We start from the raw sequence: 24,036 nt of genomic DNA, 5'->3' as shown, positions 1-24,036 counted from the left end.
AGACAGTGAAGATCTCCAGTGGGCTTGCTTTGAAATCAGTGCTTCTTAAAATTGTTTCCTTATGATCTGTTTTGTTCTGCTTTGGTATGTTTAATCTTACCTTCTTTAAGATATGGGCAATTCTTTTGAAGATATCAAGAGGCATTATAGTAGCCATTGTTGATCACCTTGTATTTTGTTTTTACACCATATACTATGTCTATTCTTGTCTTAACTGACTCCACTTTGCTTTGTCACATTTGGTTTTGTTCTCTTCAAAGAAAGTAATAAGAACTGTAGGAGTAATAAAACCTAAAATGTGTAATTGTTATTATAAAAAAGAAAAGAATAGAAAGTGCTCTAAAGGATATAACTGCATGTATGTTTAAGTGTGTAAAACAGGGAACCATTTTAGTAAGTTTTTGTTGGATCATTGAACAGAACTGTCTGCAGTCTCACTGTTTAAATGCCCACTTTGTGTGCTTTAATTTGTAACTTGAACAGCAACTTCTAAGACAACAATATGTAATCTATTAACGAGTGATTTCTTACTGTTTTTTTGAAATTCTGTATTCTACCTTTTTTTCTGTTTTGCTTTTTTTCTCTTTAAATAAAATCCTTCATAAAAATTTTTTTAAAAAGAAGGAACCAGGAAATAACAATTCAAGCCCCACGTGGTGGCTCACACCTGTAATCCCAGCACTTGGGAGGCTGAGGCAGGAGGATCGTTGGGAGTTCGAGACCAGCCTAGGCTACAAAACGAGCTCAAGGCCAGCCTGAACTGCAGAGCAAGACCCTGTCTCAAAAAGACAAAAAAAAAAAAAAAAAAAAAAGAGAAAAAGAAATAATGCAGTGGCTGCAAGATGACACAAAGAAAAATAATTTAAGACTAATAGGTGTCAGTGAAAAAGCAGGAGTCAACACAAATGACATAGAGACTATTTACAAAAGTAATAACAGAGAACTTTGCAAGCATGGGAAAAGGACCTGACATACAAGTAAGTGAGGCATATACAACTCCAACTAGCCATAACCAAAATAATCTACACCCAAACATATAATAATCAAGATCCCAGAAATTCAGCACAAGAACAGAATATTAAAAGCTGTTAGAGAGAAGAAACAGACCACCTATAAAGGAAATCCTATCAGAACCACATCAAGCTTCTCAATTCAAACCATCAAGTCATGTAGTTTGTAATAAAGTAGTTCTGAAAGAAAACAATTCTGGGTGAAGGCTTTAACTTAGCGGCCTAAACACCTGCCTGGCAAGCGTGAGACTGTGAGTTCAATCTCTGGCACCAAAGGAAAAAAAAAAAAAAGAAGGAAAAAAAACAACTTCCAACCCAGATTGATGTACCCTGCAAAATTATTATTTAAAATTAATGGAGAAATAAGATAACTTCATGACAACAACTGCAGGAATTCATGATTACCGAACTAACCCTACAAAGAATACTGAAGGATATTGTAGAAAAAGATAGAAATGACCACAGTCCCAGGAACAGCGGCAGAGTGGGATCACTAAGCAGGGCAAGCAGCTGAATGGAGGGCAAAAATGGGGAGCCAGCAGCAGGAAAAAAGCATGGCAGAGACAAACCAGTGTATGTTGGCTGTATCTATTAATACTGATGGCCTAAATTCACCAATAAAAAGAAACACAGGCAAAGTGGATCAAGAAATAAGATCCTTCAATATGCAGTATATAAGAAACACATTGACTCAAAAGGAAATTCATAGACTGAAAGTCTAAGGAGAAAATACAATGCCCCCTGCAACAGAGAACCAGAAAAAAGTAGGGGTAGCTTGCCCACCAACCACAGAATAGATAAGAAAGATATAGCGGTTTTATACAATGGAAAGCTACTCAGATATAAAGGATAATCATGGGGCTCTTGTAGGTGAATGGATGCAACCTGAGATCATGCACTTGGCTGAAATGATTCACATAGGTTATCAACCTATTCACATAGGTTATCATCATGCCGTCTCCTTAGAATAAAAACTGAAGCAGTTAGTGAGATCCAAAATGTACATAGATACTGTGAAAGTGAAAGGGGAGGAAACATCTAAAAATGAAAGGCAGTGGCCATTATCTTGTTTTAAAGTCTTATATTGTTTTGTTTTGTTTTGATTGCTTTTAATCTGTTTTGTTTGGTTTGATTTTATTATATCTGATGGCATGTGCAGCTATTTTGAAAATAACAAGAGGCATTATTGTAGTCTTTGTTGATTTCCTATGATTTTGTTTTCAAGTCCTGTGTAGCTTTCACTATTTTGTTTTTATTGGCTTTATTCTGTTTTATTTTGTTTGGTTTTATTGTCTTAAAAATAAAAAAATACATAAAAATTTAAAAACGAGTGCCAGGGAAGCTGGCATTCAGGGTCAGTCACAGTCACATGAAGGTCCCCACCACAGGCATTTACTTAACTGTAACCATGAAGATCAGGGAAAGCAGACATATATGGATGAAAAAATTAAGGCTCAGTGACAGCAAAGCACTTGCTTGATTGCACAAGAATCTATGGTAGGAGTAGAAACCCACATTGACATCAGCTGACCAGGCCAGAGCCCTGCCCCACACCTCACCACTCAGGCCCCATGAAGGAAGTGCCCCACACTCCACAGAGGGTTGCTCTGGGGCCGAGGGCTAAGAGGTGTCCAGGTGGCCAACACAGCAAGGGACACAGCATTCCCAGCTCCTCTGCCAGTCAGAACGGAAGAAAGACAGCTTCGCCCTGAGACCAGCAACCATCCCAGCATAACCACAGACAGGTGTGAGATCTCTGTCTCAAAGCACAGGGAAGGGTCACATCTAGGAGAAAGTCGAGAAAGAGGTAGACCCATGACCAAGACTTGCTGTACCTGGAAATACAGCTTCTCTTCACTTATAATGAGGCCAGATCCAAACACACCTCTCGCAAGTGAAATATTACAAGTCAAGAATGCACCGAGCAGAGCCTGGTGGCATGCACCTGTACTTCCAGCACTCAGGATGCTGAGGCAGGAGAATCCCTAGGAGTTTAAGGCCAGGCTGGGTTACACAGCAGGACCCTGTCTCAGAAAACAAAACACAATAAAGAAAGAATGCATCGAATACACAGAGCCTACTGAACTCTGCAGCACAGCCTCACTTCCCTTACATCCTGAGCCTGTAGTTAGCAGAACTGTGGAACATAAGGCCCATTCCACAACAAGGTATTGGGCACCCCAGGTGGTCACCAGATCAACTGATTCAGGCCACCTTCATCACCAGCCTGCGAAAGCATTCAAATTCAGCTGGAACCCAGCTGCTGCAAAGCTGCAATCATTTCTAAGGCAGCCAGAGGAGAGCTCAGACTGCAGGATGCTGCGAAGCAGGAGGGTGCAGGACCCCGGGCAGCACTGAGAAGGACCCAACAGCCTGGCTTGCTTCCCTGCAGGGGAACAGGGCTCAGGAACTCTGTTCTCATCCTGAACCTGAAGCCAGAGTCTAAAATCAGGTCCTGCTTACCTCACAGTCAGACCCTATGTCTCGGCTTCCCTCTTAGTGCAGGTTTGCAAAGTAAACAGATTGCCTAACACTTGGTCCTGGTACGACTCCCAAGCAAGATCCAAGCCTGCCGGCAGGAAAGGGCCTCCTTCCTCCAGGCCTAGGGGGATGCCCTGGAGTCCGGGGCGGGGCTGGAGGGCGGGTGAGGAGGGAGGGATCAGTGGGGCCGCCCCGCCGTGGCCATCCCAGCCGCAGCTACTCTGGGCGGGTCTCCACTGAAGCAGAACCGCCAAGATGAAGGCTGTGCTGTTCCTGCTCTGTGCCGGGGCCTGGCTGTTGCTGTCCCTGGGCCACACCATCTCCGTGTCGAAGCTGAGCTCCTTAGGTAACGGGACGGGGGACCAGGGACGGGACAGGGGACCAGGGACAGGACTGAAGACACCCGAGGGACTCAAGGTGGCCGTGTGTCTTGCCCCAGGAAACCTGCAGTCCCTGCTGGGGTAGTCCCTTCCAGAGAGCCATGGCCACCTCTTCCATTCAGGGTTGTGGGCCCGGGCAGCAATCCCCAGTGCTTGACAGTGCTCTGTCAAAGGAGTTGATGGGCTGTGAGGGAACCAAGTCTCCTGTGCCACAGCAGGCAGAGCCTGCAGTTGGGCGTGTGGGAGGTACATCCAGGGCACCTAGGCTAGGTCACCTGTGGCTACCTCTCCTCCCTTGCTGTCCCCTCTGGTTCTGCTGCTTTCTGGCCTCTACTGCACTGGGCCCAGCCTCAGCCCTAAAAGACTGCAGGCAAGAGGCACCCTGGATTGCAGAGAGGAAGCCAAGAAGCACTGGTCAACTAGGACAGAATGGGCAAAGGTTACAGAGGCGGGTTCTTGTCCCATTCCTCCCCGCTGCAGGCCCTGTGACCCTGGACCTCAGAGAGTCCAGTCGTACTCTGGTGAGGGCAGTGCAGAAAGCTGCTTGAACTCAGAGCTAGCTAGTGGATCTCCAGCTCGGTGGCCCACACTCTTACCTCACCTCCTGACTAGTTTTTTAGGGCAACAGAAGCAGCTGCAGATTGTGTGTAAATAAGTGAGCCCTGCTGTGTGTGTACAAATAAACATTATTTATGAATACCAAAATTTAATGATTTTTCAGGTGCTACAGACTATCACTACTCTTCCTACCCCCATGCAGTTAACCATGTAAAAACCTATTTAAGCTCCTAGGCAGGACAAGAGAAGGCTGGGGCTGTGAGGCATAATTAGCTGGGGCCGCAGTGTAAAAAGTTGAAAGCCAGCTCGAACTCTACAGCAAGATACTGTGTCGAGCACCAGATCATCCTGGTGGCACTGCTTTTGTTTTTTCTTCCCTTGAGAAGTAGACCTGCCTGGTGTTTTCACAACTGCCTGTTGCTTAGGATAAATCCTGGAGCACAGACCCAGGTCCTGAGCCCCATCCCCGCTGCACACTCTGGTCCTGACTGAAGTCTGTCTTCTTGGAAGACTGGCTGCAGGACTTGGGGTTCCCTGACTCTATGCCTGGGACATGCAGGGAAGAGAGTCTGACCTGCTGGAGTTGCTGTGTCCTGGCCTCGGCTAAGCTGAAATTAGCAGTGTAGATTGGAAGCCATTAAACAAAAAGGATGTTTACAAACAGATGGCTTCACCTTAGTGTCCTCCGCCCTGCCACTGCACAGCTGTGGGATGTGCTGTCACCTCCTGGAACGTGTAAAATCTTAGGCTCTCTCTATTGATATCCATCTCCCAGACTTGTGGCTATGAGTCTTCATTTTTATTCCTAACAGTTCCAGGCCTCACATCATGTAAGCACAACTTTTTCCCTCTGCGCGTCTTGCTTTCTATTTCTTTTCTGCCTCTGCTCTGCTTCCCATTTCTATATGCTCTCCCTCTTCAATTTGCCTCATCTGCAAAGCTAGCAACTTTGAGTACAGTTTAATGTCCTAGAACGCAGGTTCCTTGGACTAATCTGTGTTTTAAAAATGATTTTGTGAAACTCCTCTGAATATAGGAAAATGTAATGGTGTTCAGGAATCAAAGCCCTAGCCCATCCCCTTGACTGTATCCAAAGCGTCTGTTACCTTTGCTTAGCCTTTTCCGTTGTGTTCCAAAGCATCTCTTTGCGGACTTGACAGGTAGCTAACTTGTTAAATGACAAGTTTGCTCATAAATTACTGACGATTGTTGAGATTATGATGCTCTGTACAACAAAGAAGACTTATTTTTTTTTTAAAATAGTATGCACTTGAATGAATGTCCACCATGGAAGCACACTTACAGAACTAGCACCCTGCTGAATTAGAACATTTCCAGAATCCTTTTTTTTTTTTTGTACCGGGGATTGAACTCACAACCTCATGCTTCTCAGGCAGGCGTTTAAGCCACTGAACTAAATCCCCAGCACCCAGAAACCTTTTTGTGTTCCCATTGAGGATAAATGTTATCCTGACTTCTGATGCTGTAGTTAGAAAGTGTATTACTTGGATTGGGGGTGCAGCTTAATGATGGAAACCTGCTTAGGACGCTGGAGACCTAGGTTCAGGTGCTGGCATTAAAAAAAAAAAAAAAAAGATAGCTTTTCAGAATAGCTGGGGTACCAAAGCAGAAAGCATTTGAGTTCCTTTTTGCACTCAGCCTTAGACAACATCTTTGGTGTTTTAAATTTAGCCTAGTTTCCTAAAATGCAAATCAGCTTTAAACTAGGCTACTTGGTTGAGGACTCAACTTCACCGAAAGGCGCCTAGATCTAATTTTTTTTTTTCCTTTTTACAGAGGAGTTTCACTTTAAGTCATGGATGATGCAGGTCAGTGCCCAGCTTCTTCTTTTTGATTTTTTTTTCAAAAAATTTTCCATTGTACAAGAAAACTGTAACAGATTTGAGACAGTAAAGAGGGATTTTCCAGCTGTGGCCTACCCCGGGTCTTTCCCAGCTTCACAGTGGCCAAATATTAAGAAAGATACAGTTAAACAAAACTTCATTCCAAGCAGCGGTCCCGACCAATGACTGCAGGCTTGGAATTCTTTCTGATTTGGATCATAAGCAACTTGCCTTATGGCTGCAGAAACACCACTGCGGGTACCTTGGGAAGCTGTCGTCTCTTCCATGCAGGTGGCTTGGCCTCACCTGGTTTCTGGGGACCTGCACAGGACAGGTCTCTTCACAAGACTTTGCTTTTGGGCAGCTGGCCCTGGAGGCACAAAGTTGTTTGCAAAGTCCTGATTTTATATTGGGGACCCAGGGTAGCATCTCACCCATTGGCACGAATTTGTCCTGAGCACCACGGCACTGAGAAAACTTCTATCTCTTCCCTGAAAACAAGGACTCTCTCCCCAAGGACTCTCCCTGCAAGCACCGCATCTTGTTTCTATGATCTGTTGTCAATGTGTTTTGTTTTAGCACCAAAAGCAATACAGCGCGAAGGAGCACCACCACAGGCAGCAGACATTTGCCCGCAACTGGAAGAAGATCAATGCCCACAACAAGGGAAACCACACATTTAAAAGTACATAGGCACACCTCTCCTCTCAGCTCTTTGGGCAGGGGTGGGAGCACAATCTGGAAAGCACAGATCTGGAGAGAAGGGGGCTGTGGAACAGGGGCCAGGACTCAGATATTTGGCTGATGTTAAACTGTGGCTCTGCTGTTAAAGTTCATGGAGTGCAAGCTTATAAATGTTGGGACCCTTAAGGTGGTCATATGTGGATGAGATGCTCTGGTGGAGCCCCTGGCCCTTTCCTGCCACCTGAGGGTCCAGTGCACTCTGTGTCTGGGTAGCTTTGGGGCTATGTTTCAAGAGACCACTCCATGCAGACACGGCCTCCAAGGAGGCAGCCCATACTTGAGCTCTGGGCCAGGCTGGACCTGAGGACTGAGCAATGGCAGCAGTTCAGCTAAGTTGATACCAAGGGCAGTGGTCAGGAAGGAGACTTAAATTGGAATCTCACTTGTACCCAATCCCAGTATGTGTCCTGGGCACAGAGAGCATGGGCTGTCAGTAAAGGTAACACCGCTACCCATCCACATGTGGCATGGGGAAAGCACCTGCACAGGCATAGCAATCCTTTACCTGGGCATTCCCCAGACACAGCAATACGGGGTCTGAAACCTTGGGTTTCCCAGCTGTACCTGGGCACCTCTGGGTGCATTTCTCAGTCCCCAACATCTGTCACATTGAAAAGCTCCCCAGGCATCTTTTCTGAAGTGCAGGAAGGGCTTGACTTGGTGTGTTGTAACAAATTACTTTTAAAAATATAAGGAGCAACATTGCAGAGGCTATAATAGAACAAAGGTAAACACCAGGCTCACTCACTAAATGTCTCTATTTCTTTTTTCCCCTTTCTCTTTTTCAGTGGCACTGAATCAATTTTCAGACATGAGCTTTGATGAAATAAAACGCAAATATCTTTGGTCAGAGCCCCAGGTAGTTCACTGCAAACAGATCTGGACCTTTTCACTGAGACCTTTGGAATAACTTTGAGGGCTGTTCTGCTTCCAGCTAAAATCAGTGCTATCCTCAGCCATAGCTGTGTGTTCTATCTCTTCAGGGAAGCAACAGAGTGTCTCTCTGCAGCCACCATCTGGGCCCTGGGCCCAGGCAATCTGAATCACTGACATAAGTTACCAGAAAAGATAGATGCCAAAAGATGAATTTCAGATAACATAATTTTAGCATATCTATTCTGTAAATATTGTACAAGATGTACATTACATGAAATTCCAGTCTAATGAGAATGGCACTTTTGTTGCTGAGTCTAGCTGCCCTTTCCTGAATCGTCCAGTCTGGCCTCTGCAGCATGTAATGTTTTCTACCTGTGAACTGCAGCAATGATTTTGGGACCTGCCCATTATCTTCCTCATTCACTCTGAATGATTCTGCTTAATTACACGCCTTTTGTTCAAAAAGCAGGGGGGGGAAGTTGTTTTAGGTTTTTTTCCTGAAAATAATATATTTGGTTGTTCCAGAACTGCTCAGCCACCAAAAGTAACTACTTTCGAGGTACCGGTCCCTATCCAACCTCCGTGGACTGGCGGAAAAAAGGGAATTTTGTCTCCCCGGTGAAAAATCAGGTATGTGTAGCAATTTCTAGCCTTTCCCCACAAATAGCCATGCTTCAGACAATACACCGGGCCAGAATCCCAAAAGAACTACAGCAGCACTGCCACTGAGCCCTGTTCTGCATCATCCCCCAGCGCTGCTCCGGCCCTCTTCCTCTGCCAGGACGAGAGCTTGCCGCTGTGCGAGCCCCTCTGGAACATGTGAGGCCGCTCTCACGGGCCAGCGTGACTCCCTCCCCTGGCAGAGCCACACATGCTGCATTTACATCCCTGTGACCAGCCTAACGCTAACCCTGACTTCCAGGTCTCCCCTGCCCGCCATAGACCAGACCCCAGGACCCCATGCTAGTACCTGGAACTTGCCTTCCCATTCACTCCTCAGCTCCAGGCTGGAGCTGCCCTGCCATTCACTTTTCTTCAGTAGTGGTGTAGGCAGTCTGAGAGCTCAGCAAAATCTGGTGGTACCCACAGGGTGTGCACTGGAAATCCTGAAGGCTGCCTTTCTGTGGGGTGGAGCATCCCCTGCAGAACAACACACACACACACACACACACACACACACACACACACTTTCCTCCAAGTGGCTGTGCTGTGGCCCTCTTCACAAAAACACCTCTCAGTCGCAGAACTACAGGTTGCTTCCTTCCTGGACACCCTTGACTTGACATGGAAACTGCACGGTAAACATTTGTTACTTTTAAAAAGTCCGATGGCAGCTCCATGTCTCACCAGACTCCCTGTGTCCTGGGCCTGCCCTGCACCCTTGCAGGAAGTGAGGGAGAAAGGAGGCGCCTTTGCACAAACCTGGATTATTGAGTCTCTGAGAATCCCAGCACAGGACCAGGTGGGCAGGGGAGGTCCGGCAGTGTCCCAGGTCTTCTGGTCAATGAACCTTGGGCCATCAGACACAACCCAACAGGGTGTCGCTCTTGGAGGTGAAGATGCGGGATGTGTCTGCTGGTGTGGTGTTTCACTTTACAGAGGGGATATGAGGGTCCCAGAGGAGCAGCTGACAGTCCAGGCTCCACTGTGCTGCCTGCAGCCAGCCCAGTTCCCCACACAATGGCCATGACAGAGATGGAGGGAAGGTTAGACATTTCATGAGTGTGCTATGGAAGTGAGAACAAGCAAGGGGATGGGAAAAGACAAAGATGAGCCTAAAGGAAAAATCACAGCAGACACATGCTATGAAACCCATTAGTGGGTAGTTGCTTTTTGGGCAACCTTCCTGTCTGCAGAGGAAGCTGGCTCTGCTCACACTATACACAGCGTGTGTGGAGCTACAACTCGGACCAGGCAGGTTGGTCCAGTGCCTGGATGCTGTGTCACCCTGGGAGCCAGCCTGCAATGACTGGGCAGAAGAAGGTGGTAGAAGGTGTGCAGAGGCAGGGGCTAGAGTCCGAGGTCAGGGATTTCTGGTGGGCTCATCTGGAAATCAGTTTAATGTCTGGGCCTAGGCTCAGAGTCTGAATAAATGAGAATGGAGATGGAAAGGTCAGAGATGTTTCTAGAAACACCTTGGGTGACACCTTCTGTTGGAAAACTGAAGAGAAGTCAGCAAAAGGCACAAGAGTAGAAAATCCAGGAAGGAGACAGACCATAGAGTGGGGTCAGGAGAGCCCAGCCTTCATGGGATTGTGGGATTGTGGGACTGGCCAACAGGAGGCGCTGTTGGGAGTCCTTGGTGCCCTCTATCAGAAGTGCTCCCGTCAGGCTTGGGTTGCGATATTGGTAACACAGACAGGGACATCCACTCAGAGTGGACAGAGCTGGACCTTATGAACTGCAAGGCCCTAAGTTAAGTGGAGGGGCCAGAAACAGCACCCCTCAGGGTGGCCAATGGCTGACTTCCTCTCCCTGTGGCTTTTAGGGAGCCTGCGGCAGCTGCTGGACCTTCTCCACCACAGGGGCCCTGGAGTCAGCTGTGGCCATCGCGAGTGGGAAGATGCTATCTCTGGTAAGCAGTCTCCCTCAGGGCTGGTGAGCCATGCTGTTGCATCTGCTGGCCCATGGCCTCACATATGCCATGCAGGCCCTCTCACTGAGTTGTACCCCATACCCAAGAACAAGGCTTTTGGAGCTCTCCTTTCTGGTGGATCTTGTAGTTTTCAGGTTCCTCAGTTGGGCAGCTGGAACCTTTACCAAGCAGGGGCTCAGAAAGGAAAGCTGGCTCTGTGCTTTTTCCTGTAGGCGGAGCAGCAGCTGGTGGACTGTGCCCAGGACTTCAACAATCATGGCTGCGAAGGGTATATCCTCCCCATTCCCCGAAGGGCTGGAATCTCTTTTTCCCACTCCTCCATCCCTGTCACATTCACAACCCACCCTGGCCTGGGGAGAGCCTGGCAGTCTTCCTCCCGTGCAGGGTCTCAGCTAGGCCTGTCTGCTCCTGAAGTCCATGCCCTGCCCAGCACCTTACCAGCCAGCAGGATCCCTGTGAGAGTGGCCAATAGCACTGACAGCAGAAGAAACACATCAGAGCATGTTGGCTCCACAGGCAAGAGAAGCAGGCTCTCCCTTGGCCTTTGGAAGTAGTCACTATGGTGACAGCTGTCCCAGATCACTGGCCGTGAGAGGGAGCTTTGCCAGAGTGAGATGTAGACAGGTGCCAGCCAACTTTGACAGCAGGCTGTTAGGGATCTCCTCCCATTTCTCCACATGTGCTAGGTATGCTCTGAAAGATTTCTGGAAGTTTGCTCGGCTCCCTGGTACATGACACAAATAAAGCCTAAGTTTCCCTCCAGCTTCCGTGCCCACTCTGGTCCAGGCCCTGCCTTGGCTCTTCCTCCTCTAGCAGCAAACAGCAGGCCCTTGCAGAGAGCTGTACTGGCCACATACAGGGATCCAGGACATCTGTTACTATAGACCTACTGCTTTGCCCCTCTCTCTTCCCACTTTGTGTATCATTTCTATGGGCAGCTTTAGAAAAGGCAGACCTTGGAGTCTCAGCATTGCCTTTTTCCTATAAACCCAGGGCTGATGCCAAGCATGCCATAGATCAGGTAGTAAGATGGCTGTGGAGAGAACTTGGTAGAGATAGTGGCATTGCTGAGCAGTGGGTGTTTGTACCCTGGGTGACTTTGTAATGCTGGAACTAAAGCCTGACTTTAGCCCTGTCATCCTGGACAAGGGGTTCAGCCCCTTGAGCCTCAGGAAGGGGCAGCAAGTCCCACCTGGCACAGTATGAAGGGCCAGGCCTTGGTGTCCATGGAGCACCTGTCCAGTGCAGGACCTGTGTCCACAACAGGCTTGGCCTCCAGGGTTAAGTGCCCCATACAAATGCACATGGCTCACCCGGCAAATAGGACAACATGGCTGGCCTCTCTGAGACCCAAAGACCCAGCAGCCCAGGCCAGAGCAAGTGGCCTTGATGCTCTGCCTGGGACTGCTTCTCCCTGCTTGGCTGGCCCAGGGTCTCATGTGTGCTCCCCCTTTCCACAGGGGTCTTCCCAGCCAGGCCTTCGAGTATATCTTGTACAACAAGGGCATCATGGGTGAAGACACCTACCCCTACCAGGGCAAGGTAATCTGTGAACCTCACTGCCTCCTCCCCTGCATTGCATCCCACTGCCCTGCGCCCCATCCTACAGGCATTCAGAATCATCTACTTTTTTCCTCTAGAGATTGAATCCAGAGCCTCACACATGATAAGCAAGTGTTCTCTCTCTCTCTCTCTCTCTCTCTCTCTCTCTCTCTCTCCCCCCCCCCCTTTCTTCTTTTGAGTCAGGGTCTTGATATGTCATCCAAATTGGCCTTGAACTTACATCAATCCTCCTGCCTCAGCCTCTGGTGAGATTACAGGTGTACACCACCACACTTAATTCTTTATTTTGTTTTAAAACGGTCCCACTAGCCTTGAGTTTTCATTCCGCTTGCCTTAGCCCTCCAAGAAGCTGGGTTAGGTGTGCACTGGGCCTACAAGAATTACTTGCACTTCTCCTTGAAGCCATTCCTTTGCTTCTCTGCCTGCCTGAGTCCCTCTCCCATCAGGGGCCTTTTGTCACCCTTGCTCCCTGGTCCCTTCCTGGGGATCCTTCACCCTACCTGTTGTTTCCTCCTGGTCCCCTCTAGTCCATGGAAGGGGCTGACACTAAAAGACACCCTTCTATATCTCCACTGATCTGCCCAAGCCTGTCTTTTCCCCAGCCTGCAACCTCTCCTGCATTGACTTCCCTGAGAAAGCAGCTCCAAGCCCCTCAGAACCAGTTTGCCTCTGGAGCCCAATCTGGACCCCTGCTGGCCATATGGACCTTCACACATGGTTCTCCTGGCCACCTCAGCCTTTGGCCTTCCTTGACTGTGACGTTGAGCTGGCATTCCTTAGGTCTGGGCTGCCCTGCTCTGGTCCTGGAGCCTCAAAGTCCCACCCTTCTCCCTGTGCCATTTCCGTCTCACCCGGCTCGGTGCTCAGGCCCACTCTAGCACAGATCCCTAGACATCAGGGCTGCCCTCTCTGCAGTGTCATGACCTTTGTGCTGCTCTCTGGGCCAAGGGTCCTGCCCTCCCCACCACATAGCCTTGCTCCTGCATTTTCCCCAGGCTTCGACCAAGCACTGTGCCTGCCAGGCTGTCGTCCCCTGCTCCACACTCCCAGCCCTGTAGGGAAAGGGTGCCTCCAATTCTGCACGGAATAGCCTGTTGCCAAGGCGGTTGTTCCATATAGTTTCTGCTCAGTATATGTTACCTATGGCTGGGGACTGAATTCCTGCCTGGGTCATGGGGTTCCTAACCTGTGTCCCATGGCCTCTCCTCCCTACCGCCCCACAGGATGGTCACTGCAGGTTCCAGCCCCAGAAGGCCATCGCATTTGTCAAGGATGTCGTAAACATCACGCTTGTGAGTCGCAAGTCCTTCTCTAGGCTGGGGGGGGGGGGCGGTCCGTCATGATGGGGAGCCTCTGGGCCAGGACCCAGGAGGCAGCAGGTTGCAGTGACTGAGAGCCAGGGCTCCTGCTGACTTGCTCGCTACAGTGGCCCTGGAGAAGGAGAGAGGAAGCTGTTGTGGCAGGAGACACCCTGGCTCTGCGTGCCCGGTCAGTTGGCCTCTGCATGTGTGTTCTTACCTGTAAAACACAAGACGAAGTCCCCACACTGGGGAGAGGGCATGAGCCTGCGTGTGACTGCATGAGAGGTGTCGATGTGTGTGTTGGTCTGGAGGAGCCTGGTCCCGCCACAGGCATGGACAGCCCAGATCTGGAGGGCTCTCCACACAGCCATCTCAGCTTCCTGCCGCCTGGAGCCTGGATGGAACTGGCAGTGTGTTGTATCATTGGCCTCACTTGAGAGCCCAGGTGGGGTGGGTGCCAGTGGTCAACAGTCTCACCTCACTTCAGGCATCTGGGGAATGCAGTTGTCCTTCCCTTTCAACAAGAGAGCAGGCTCCAGTATGTCTGAGTGGCTCTTGTGACTGGGGTGTGAGCATGAAGTAGAAAGCCAGTGAGTTCTCCACAGGTGTGTGCAGCTGTGTCATGTGCTGAGGAGGAAGGTGAGGGCTGTTTGCCCAGGAACATATCTGCAGGTCACAAACACACATCTCTGTAGACAGCACTGCCTGTTAATTGCAGCCTATACACGTGTTCAGCAGCAGTAACAGGTTATGTTTATGGAGTGCACTTGACAAGCAGTCTCCTGCAGATGGAAATAATCCTAGGAGCTGAGAGTGCTCCTGACCTCCCTTTCACAGGCAGGAAACAGGCTCAGGGAGGTTAAGCAATGTGCTGGAGGGCGTGCAGTTAGAGTGTGGAGGATGGAGTGGAACTGAGATCTTGTCCTTCCAGAACCAGGGCTTGCTGCCCAACAACAGGTGGGCAGTGCCCTCTAATAGTAAGCTCAGTCTCTCCAGCACAGTTGCAAGAAACAAGACACCCAGAACAGCTGCAGGGGTCCCCTCACTGGGGCTGCTGGTGTCTTCAGGGGTCCAGACACCCCACTCATCGTGCCCCTCTGCCTGCTCTTGGCCACTCATTCTGACCCATTGGCTCCCGACCAGGATGTTCATACCCAGTGGTGTCGGTTTGGGTGCAGCTGGCCATGGAGGGTCTTGAAAGTGGTTCTGCCTGCGGCTATATCCCAAAGCTGCTCCTCCAGGATGTGGTCAAGACTCCATTCCACCTGCCTTCCCCAGCAGACACACAGCCTCTGCCTGGTCTCATCGTGTGTCTTATACCATCTGAAGCTCATCTGTTGGTGGTTTTATTTGTTCTACCAACAAAATCCCACAGACTGGCATTGTGGATGTGGGGAGTCTGGGGTGATGATCGAGGTGTCACACCCTCCTTCTACCCTCAGAGCCCCTGGCCCAGTAAAGGCTGCCCTATTCCTGTGGTGACAAATGACCTCCCATCCGGAAGGGAGCAAGAAAAGGCTGTTTGTCACATGAAACCCCACCTGCAGGCCCCAGGCACCCACAGGGAAGGTGGAGCCCTGTGTGCAGAGCCTAGTGCCCAGCAGGCCATGCAGGACCAGCCCCTTGTGGTGCCCCTGGGCTCTTGCTTAAACCCCATCGTCTGTACTGCCCTAGGCCTCCACCTAGGCCGTGGGACACAGTGCCAATTTTGAAAGTGTGATGGGAGGTGACAGAGGCCCTGTGTGTCATCTCACAGAATGATGAAGAGGCAATGGTGGAGGCAGTAGCCCTGTACAACCCGGTGAGCTTTGCCTTCGAGGTGACCGAAGACTTTATATCATACCAAAGTGGAATCTACTCCAGGTGCGCAGGTCCCGGGTGGCAGTGGGAAGGGAGGGCTAGCTGGCACCAGGGCCTTGGACTCTGCCCACTCCCAGTCAGGCCATTCTCAGCACCTGCAGTGCTGGGCAGTCTGCATGTGCCTCACACCTCCTCACATAAGCCTGGGGGGTGGGTACCCAGTCTCCACCCCGAACAGGAGCTTGGGAGGCTGCCCAGCCTCGGCCACACAGCTAGTGCTGCCCATTCATTCTCGGGAGAAAGCAGCTGTGTCCAAACACCTGATTCCTCTCCTGAATAATTCCCCCAAGGGTTCTCAGGGAAAACCAAAGTTGCTAAGTGTCTTTTGTTTCAGTTTGTGTATTTTCCGCAATCCTGGGTTCTGACTCTGTACAGGCCTCATGTGGGTCAGCTGAACCCCGAGCCAGAGCCAGCCTCCTCAGGGTCATTAATGCAGGTTTCTCAACCAAGCCTGGACTTGGTGGTTGAACACCTGTGATCTCAGCACTCAGGAGGCTGAGGCAGGAGGAATACTGTGAGTTCAAGGCCAACTTGAGCTTACATGGCAAAACCCTATCTCCAAACACCGAAACAAACAAACAGACATAGAAAACCGAGGGTCTCTCATTCCCGCAGCCCTCAGCAACACCCCACCCCAGCACCTCCTCCATGCCCTCCTCGCTTGCCAGCACCACCCTGAAGGCAGTACTCTCCAGACTGGGGCACAGCCCTCTGCCTAGTTCTCGAATGCTGCCCAGATGCTTGCTGAGAGCTTCCAAGGCTGGCTGGGCCCCCTGTTGCCTGGCCTGCATACCCCTTCCCCTTGCCTTGTCCCTGTCCCAGCTAATGAGACCACTCCAGGCTGCTGTGTGCAGGCTACCTCCCTCAGCCAGCCTGGCCTCTTTGCTGTATGCTCCCTCTGAGCTCTTCTGCAGCTGCCTCCTCCCTGCTTGGCCTCAGCACAGTGGGCAGCCAGTCACCTCTGGATGCGTGCCCCCTGCTGTGTTACCCTTCAAACTCTGGGGCCAGCCAGACTGGAGACCCTGGTAAACTCTCTCTGTCCCCTCCAGCACCACCTTGCAGCTTGCACCCCAGCCACATGGAAGGGTCTGTCGTCTCGTGGTGTGCCCTGCCCCCAACCCCACTGGGTTGGAGCTCCCAGGACCTCCCAATGCCCAACTCCCAACCTGCTTCACAGAGGTGGTGCTTTGTCCATCAGTATGCTGCCAAAAGAACCTTCCAAAAGACAGGATAGAGGCAGCTGCTGACTGCCACCTGGCACCTTGCCTGTGCTGAGCCTGGGTCATCCATGCATGACCCTGCAGTGTGTCCTTCTGGCTCCCTGGGGTTCCCTTGGGGAGCTGCTCATTACTTCCCATGGACAGCCAACATATTTGCCACATACACAAGGTGGTCTTTACAGTGAACACAGAGGCAACACTGCAGTACAATGCTGCAGCCTGCAGGTGTGCAGCAGGAGTTGCCCCTGTGTGGGGAGGCTGGAGATGTCCAACACCACAGATGCCACACACCAGCAGGGGGCCAAAAGTACTAAGAATGAAAGTGGCAGCCCTTCACCCCCAAGCTGCTGCATCCCATGAAGGCACCCAGCTCCAAACCCTCCGGGATGGATGTTTTCTACATCCCACATTATCCACATCTTTTTATTTCTAGTACTTCCTGTCATAAAACTCCAGATAAAGTGAACCATGCAGTACTGGCTGTCGGGTATGGAGTGCAAAATGGGGTACCCTACTGGATCGTGAAAAACTCCTGGGGCACAGCGTGGGGACAGGATGGGTAAGCAGCTCAGAGTTCAGATTGTGTGCTGAGTTTGGGGCTGTTCCTTCATCTGAGCAAGGCTCTCAGGAGGAGCTATCAGAGGGGAGCCTGACCATGTATCCTACATCCTTGGGGCAGCCTAGGTCCTTCTAGGGGCCAGGCGGCCAGCTGACTCAGGATGGGCATTCACTACTGGGAAACAGCTCAGAACTGAGAACCCTGCTGGAACTAAGCCAGTCAAGGAGGTTGTGACACTGAGAAATGGGGCAGTGTGTGTCCCTGACCACTCGAAGCTCCCCCAGAGGTGGAGTGTGTGCATGTACTCAGACTCTGTGTCCTCACCAGAAAAGGAAAGGATCAGTATCACTAGGGAGTCCTACCCATAATTAAGTGGCCAGGTTAGGAGCTTAGCCAGGAGTTGGCTGGGGGCCTCACACAAACGTAGAGAGAATATAAGTGGACAGAATAGGAAAATGAGATGGTTTGGCAGCCAAGAAGGAAGAATAAATTATCCACTGGGTATGTAAGACTCTCCTGGTGATAAGCCCAATGTTACTGCTCCATGAATAAATGTGGAGGCCTTAATCCCTGCAGTCAAGTCTTGGTGGGCAGCAGAACATTCCAGAAAGTCCTACGCTGAGGTCACCAACACAGACTCCTCTCCCCTCAGGTACTTCCTCATTGAGCGCGGGAAGAACATGTGTGGCCTGGCTGCCTGTGCCTCCTTCCCCATCCCTCAGGTGTGAGTCAGTGCCTGTGGAGACTAGCAGGTGGAGAGCAGCTGGCCTGCCCTGCAGTATGGGTGAGGGTGTCCACCCTGAAGCCCCTTGCTTTCCACCCTCCCCTGTGCCGAGGAGGAGTCCTTGCAGCAAGAGCCTGCGTCTTCTGATGGACATCACCAGCCATGTGCCTTCCCTGTGGTTTTCAAGGCAATTGAGCCCCTTGGATGAGGATATTCTTTCCAGAGGAGCCATCCCATGTGTGTGGAGTACTCCAGTAACCATATTTTCTATGTTTTGTTCAATAAATGTTCAGAACCAGACATGTCTCTGACCAGAGGAGCCACCCAGGGTTCAGTGGGTGCTGTGGGTGCTGGCAGCACTCTGCCAGACGGTGTGCTGGTGGGCGGGAGGAGACCAGCCAGGGTCTGGCCAAGCCGGGACAGACCGAAAGCATAAGCACCTTTGCAATAAGTAAAGAGAAGGGTATGCAGAAGGGTCAATCTGCATAACACAATTGAGATGACATTTTACTTTTAGGGGGCTGGTGCTTCAGTTTCAATGTGCAAACTTTCTTAGGCCTTGGTAAGTCACAGATGGAGATAATTGCTGTTTATTCAAAGAGAGCCATTCAGGTGTCCTCTACATCAAATTAATATAACAAAGGACAAAACTGCAAAATTATCTCAACAGATGCAAAGTTTCTTTGCATCTGAAAAGTGCAAAGTTTCTTTGCACTTGAAAAAATACCTAGTACCCAGGCTGGTGGAATAACTGAGGTAAAGCACTTGCCTAGTATGCTCAAGCCCCAGGGCTCCATGCCTAGCATCAAGGAGGGGGAGACCCAATACCCTTTCATAACTGAAAAATTCAAAAACAAAAACAAAAACTCAACAAACTAAAGATAGGAAACAGCATTAACCTAGTAAAAGGCCAACTATGAAAAACCCACGTCTAACACTTAGTAGTGAAAGGTCAAAGCTTTTACTTAAAGCAGGAACAAGACAAGGATACTTGCTCTAATCACTGCTATTGACACTGTACTTACAGGCAGTACTGCCAAGAAAAAAGGAAACGAGTATCCAGACCAGAAGTAAAGCTGTCTCTGATTGAGTATTTTTGGCACTCAATCCAAAGTGGTGCAGGAGAAAGGAGACAAGTAGGGAGAGGCCTTTACTGAGCAGATGGGAGAGCTTCATAGGGGTCCAGCAGCTCTCAACAAGTGGCACTGCTTTTTCAGTTCTGGCTGGGGAAGGAGTTTGGAGGAATGACATATCAACTGCTGATCTGAAGGAGCATCTGCCGCGTAAAACAGGAGGCAGAAAGATTTACTGGGGCTGGGGTTGGAGGCCTGGATGGTTGTGGAGTCTTGGGATTGAGAGGGCCCAGCACACGCAGCAAAAGGGAGCGGGAGATTTATCTCTGGAATGAGGAGAACACAGAAATTACTCTGGGAGAGATAAATTTCCTCTGGGTCCGGTGCCCAGCTGGGCAGATGTCATGTTATGTTACAGACAGCTGAGGCCCAGGCTGGCGGAACCTATCAGTCTCTATATTTTCAGACACCATGTGTATAGAATAGCTAAAGAACACAAACACATTAGAGCTGATAACAAGAAAAATATATGTGGAAGAAGTGACAAGACAACCCACAAAATGACTGAAAATGTTTTCAAGTCATTTATCTGATAGGGACCTAATACCTGGAATGTACAAAGAACTCTTGTCATTTTTATAAAACAAGATAAATGTGATGGCGGACATAGCTCATGCTAGAGAACTGCCTAGCACAAGCAAGGCACTCATTCAACCCCAAGACTACAGAAAGACAAAAGGGAAGGAGGAGATAAGCATTTTGGCGACACGTGGCATCTACCAAGCAGAGTCTCTGGAATCCCTCCCTGGCCTTGCCATTTCTAAAGATCAATGGTGGGCTGCAACAGACTAGCAGCCAAAATCATGACTTATGAAACTTAGCTATGTTATTACCTATGTTGAGATCATGCAAACAATAGGTCAAAATTATTGAGGAAAACCATACAATAATAGCCAACCAAGAAACTTAAGGCCAGGAAGACCTCACTCTCGCAAGGAAATGTTATTTGAAAACTATGACATTTAAAGGTGCTCCCTCCAGTGCCCCTCAGAATATTTGCATTTTGGTGAGTATTCCTTTAAAGTTTTAAAAAAAATTCGTGTATATCTAACCAAAATGTGTGTGTCACTGGAGATTCATCCCAGGGCCTTCACACTTACATACCCAGCACACTATTTTATTTTTAGAAACTGGGTCTGGCTGAGTACCTCGATTGGCGAGGGTAGACTTTCACTTGTGACTCTCCTCCCTCAGTCTCCCAGAGGGCTGCCCTTACAAGCATGCCCCACTGCACCTGACTGATACACTAGTTAGCATCTTCGTGGGGTACCTTGCTGCTCCTCCCACCCCAATTTATGGCCAAGTATAGATCTTGCAATGACAAAACAGTCAAACTTTTAATTCGAATTACACCCATGGTAGTCAAGCTCGCCTCAGATGCTTTGACATGCCTCTGATTTGTCCCCTCAGTGCTTTATTGTCCTCTAGTATCATTAAACTCTAGGGCAGACTCGTTTCGCTCCACACACAGACATGACCATCACATGAAGGAGGATCTGTATTAAAGCGTCACTTGTCCCGATACATTAATGAAATAGGATCTCCGAATAATAGTAACAATATGTGGGGAACAGAATTCCTAACCTGGTGGGTAGCTGTTATGCCAAGTCTATATTCTCTAAAATTTAATGAATTCTAGAACAATGAAGGATAAAAGCAGAAAGTACTGAAAGTTTCTAAGAGAGTCTTGAGGGAGTAGCCCTGGGGACTCTTCAAGGGAGTTTTATATAGCAAAATCATGAGGCGAGGCAGGTATGAGGTACAACAAAACTTACTGTTGTACTCTAGGAAAAACAGCTTCGTTGTATTTGTACCATACCAAAATACCTGTAATGTGGCCTTACTGTGTTTTCCTTTTCCCTCTGGGTGACCTAATTGATATGTTAATGCTCTCCTCTTTAAAGAACTGTAAAATCTTACCTAATTGATGTTAACCATTATTGCCCTCTACAAATAACAGATGTGGTGCTAAAATAAGCTAACAGGGGTTGTTAAATGCTGCTAGACTTCTCTATTCTCTGCTGAGGGAAACAGAATGTCTTCCTAATCTAAACTTGCTTGTTTGCAGGGAAACTTGTTAGCCCAGCTGTTACCTGAACTTTGCTCTTCCCAAGAAATGTAATTTCTTGTGTTCCTGTTCAGTAGTGGGCCACAAACCCAGCCCCACTCCTGGCATTGAGACCAGCAGCTGTTTGTAGTTTTACAAGATAAAAGCTCTGCCCTTTAGCTGTCAGGCGCACAGCCTCCATATTGGCTCCCGGAGGTTGCGTCGCCAGGCCTAGCCTAAAATAAAGCCTTTGCTCCCTAAATTTTAATTTCTTGCTTCCTTGGATTTTATTCCGAGGTCCGAGTTACCACACCAACTAAGATTACAATTATTGTCACTTAGGTAACATTGATCCATACAGTCAACCAAATTAGGTTAGCTGTATTATCATTTTGGTAATACTGATTAAGTAGGGATCAACTGGAGAACCAAGTCATGCAGCAAGCTAACAAGAACCAAACCAGGACTTTCCTGGGAGGAGCCAGGGAGGTTTTGGTTTCCCCCACAAGGTGACTGTTGACTATTTAGCACACTAATCCCAATTGTTTATCTGTAGTGGCTGTAGTCCTAGCTCTACCTGAGGCCCAACCTTCAGTGAATGTGCATCTAGCCAAAGCTGCCTTCTACACTAAATTTTTCTGAGGGCTCTGCTCTGCTTGTTTTTCTACATAACTTAGCTGTCTACAACACTAAAACTCCATTCCGTGATTTACCCTTATGGAACTTAACGTCTTAAACTCAATTATAGGTTTATATAATCAACGTTCATTTACACATTATCATTTTCACTTAGCTCACTTCACATACTTCTCACCTTTTATACAAAAGTTATCTTTATTCAGTTTGCTAGTAATATAGCTACCTTAATTAGGTAGAAACAGTAGGCCTTCAGGCAGGGCTGGGCCCTTGAGGGAGTCAGTGCAAATGATGAGAATCCATCAGGACTGTGGCTGGAGGCTAGTCTGAAGACTAAAGTCACAAAAGCTAATTTTACATAGCTCCCCTTCCTAAGGCATGGAACATTGGTACTTCCCTTTTGTGTCTTCCCATTATCTCATTAGGGATGGGCCATCTTTTCCCACCTATTAAAGACTATAAAATTAGACTGCTAAAATTCAAAACAAGGATGATTATAGATTATCCACCGAAGTGCTATTAGATCAATATTACCTAAGCTGAGTGTACTTGCAATCTTTTTAAGAGTAAACAGAATAAAGCAGATCAGGAGAAAACAATGTAAGGGACACAGATTTCAATGCAAGACAACAGATCAACAGTGGCTACCATAATGCTTGCAATCTTATTGATCAGAATTTTGACCCACATCATTCCCACCTCATGACTTTGCTCTATAAAACTTCAAGAAGTAGACTTATTGGCAACCCACTGGGGACCCCTCCTCTCAGGAGTTATCCTATACCCCATTCATTATATATTTTCCTACTCTTAACCTCCACTGTTCCTTACAATTCATTTTTTGATTCAGTGAGCACAAACTCAGTGTATCTGACATCTAGCACATGCTCTATCATTATTCTGTCTGAACTTATTTCTTAAATATTTTAAAAAAATATTTCATCTTTTTAACACTGTATTGTCTGCATTAGACCACTTTTCAGCTGTTTGAATTGAAATGATTTTAATAACTTAAGTGGTTTTGTCACAAGAGTTCTTTTGCTCACTTTGGATGGAAATCACAAAATTGGCACATCACCAGGACAAATTTGAACAAGTTCCCCAAAAGAATGTGGAACTTAACTAGCCATCCCATCCCCACCCAGGGTGGTCGATTTGCACAGAAAACAAATTTCAATTTAGGACATTAGTGGACAGTACATTAGATTTATTAGGCAGAGTTAAAAAGGGAAGCAGAGAAGAGATTCTAGCTGGAGGAACTGGAGGAAGCACAAGTTTGATGAAGATCAAAATGGGCCTCAAAAACACAGGACCAGCCTATAATTATGGCACCAGTCAGGTGGAAAGGGTCTGGTAATTTCCCCACTGGGTCTTGAGTATGTTATTTCAGGAGAACTTCTCCTATGCATTTTAGAGGACATCCTCCCACAAGATGTATATCAGCATCAATTCTCCTTGAAAAAGTCCCCCCCCCCAACCCCTTTTACAGGCATCTGCTCCTTACAATACCTCTCAGAGGTGGTAAGAGGATGCATTCATTCTAGTCAGTAAGGCAGGAGGGGCAAGTCTTCCCTTAAAAGGGATCATGAAGAAAAAGGCGGGTCCAATGTCTGAGTATAAGGTTCCTGTTTTTGCCACCATTTCCCTATTTGATCACTTATTTTGGTACTGGAAATTGAACTCAGGACCTTGTGCTTGCCAGGCAGGTGCTGTGCTAAGCTTTATTCCCAGCCCCATATACAGTTATCTTACAAATACTATCACCTAGGTTTATCAGTGTATTTCCTATCTCCCTAATATGCATTTATTTCTCCTTGTCCTGAAAGTAATCCTCCAGCTTTCCACTTTAGCTTTATCTAACTTGTGCTTTCCCCCCCAAAAAGAAAAAAGTATTCATCAAACTGGGCATGGTGGTACATGCCTATAATCCCAGCACTAGGAAGGCTGAGGCAGGAGGATTCACGAGTTTGAGGCCAGCCTGAACTATATAGTAATACTGTCTCAAAAAAAAAAAAAAAAAAAAAAAGAAAAAGAAAAAGAAAAAAAGGTATTATCGTTTATTAAATGGGACCTAAGAGCCTGTATCAGCACTGGGGGAACCTATAGTCTCTGTCCGTCATAACCTGGGTCTCTCAATTCACATTTTTTTTCTTTCTCACACAGTATATTCTCACACAAGTAGCTGCTTGCTACTTGTTGATCCATATCCCTAAGGTATACAACCTTCTAAAGTGCTAACTGCAAGCCTCAGGACTCCCATTTGTGTCCTCTAGCCAAGTGATTACCAAAACGGCCACTCTGCTCACCAGTATTCACCTCTTGCCAAGATAAACATTCTCAAGATAAAAGCTGGGGGTGGTGGTCCAGACCAGTAATCCTAGTACTCTGGAGGCTGAGGGAGGAAGAGCACAGCAGTTGGGAGGCAGTCTCTACTGGAGACCCCATCTTAACAAAAAATGAAAGCAGCACTAAACTTGGGCTGACATCCCTGGGACTGCGACCTC

The 24,036-nt window shown here is 48.3% G+C and overlaps 1 protein-coding gene across 2 annotated transcripts; it reads left to right on the top strand.

Annotated features, from left to right (window-relative positions):
* Window positions 1–3,661: 3,661 nt before the first annotated feature.
* Window positions 3,662–18,016, top strand: Ctsh (cathepsin H). Of its 2 annotated transcripts, XM_003461460.4 has the most exons (12): window positions 3,663–3,837; window positions 6,227–6,258; window positions 6,853–6,958; window positions 7,806–7,876; window positions 8,419–8,523; window positions 10,382–10,468; window positions 10,702–10,757; window positions 11,950–12,031; window positions 13,276–13,344; window positions 15,110–15,216; window positions 16,867–16,992; window positions 17,645–18,016. In XM_003461460.4, the coding sequence occupies exons 1-12, from the start codon at window positions 3,747–3,749 to the stop codon at window positions 17,718–17,720; spliced, it is 1,008 nt and encodes a 335-aa protein (XP_003461508.1). In that variant the 5' UTR covers window positions 3,663–3,746; the 3' UTR covers window positions 17,721–18,016. The 2 variants fall into 2 exon arrangements, with proteins under 2 accessions (XP_063105855.1, XP_003461508.1); XM_063249785.1 differs by lacking the exon at window positions 16,867–16,992 and having other exon boundaries at window positions 3,662–3,837.
* The last annotated feature ends 6,020 nt before the right edge of the window (window positions 18,017–24,036 follow it).

Source organism: Cavia porcellus, unplaced genomic scaffold (assembly GCF_034190915.1).
Source record: "Cavia porcellus strain 051 isolate PalLab524CR breed Dunkin Hartley unplaced genomic scaffold, mCavPor4.1 scaffold_6, whole genome shotgun sequence".
Classification (NCBI taxonomy): Eukaryota; Metazoa; Chordata; class Mammalia; order Rodentia; family Caviidae; genus Cavia; species Cavia porcellus.
Note: the sequence above shows the minus strand (reverse complement) of the source record. Positions and strands in the feature narration are given on the sequence as shown.

What these genes read in the sequence shown, in the direction of transcription:
- Ctsh (XM_003461460.4), top strand. Translation starts at nt 3,747, where the DNA reads ATGAAGGCTGTGCTGTTCCTGCTCTGTGCCGGGGCCTGGCTGTTGCTG. An exon ending in GGGAAACCACACATTTAAAA is followed by an intron (nt 6,959 to 7,805) that starts GTACATAGGCAC and finishes TCTCTTTTTCAG; the next exon opens with TGGCACTGAATCAATTTTCA. An exon ending in ACAGCGTGGGGACAGGATGG is followed by an intron (nt 16,993 to 17,644) that starts GTAAGCAGCTCA and finishes CTCTCCCCTCAG; the next exon opens with GTACTTCCTCATTGAGCGCG.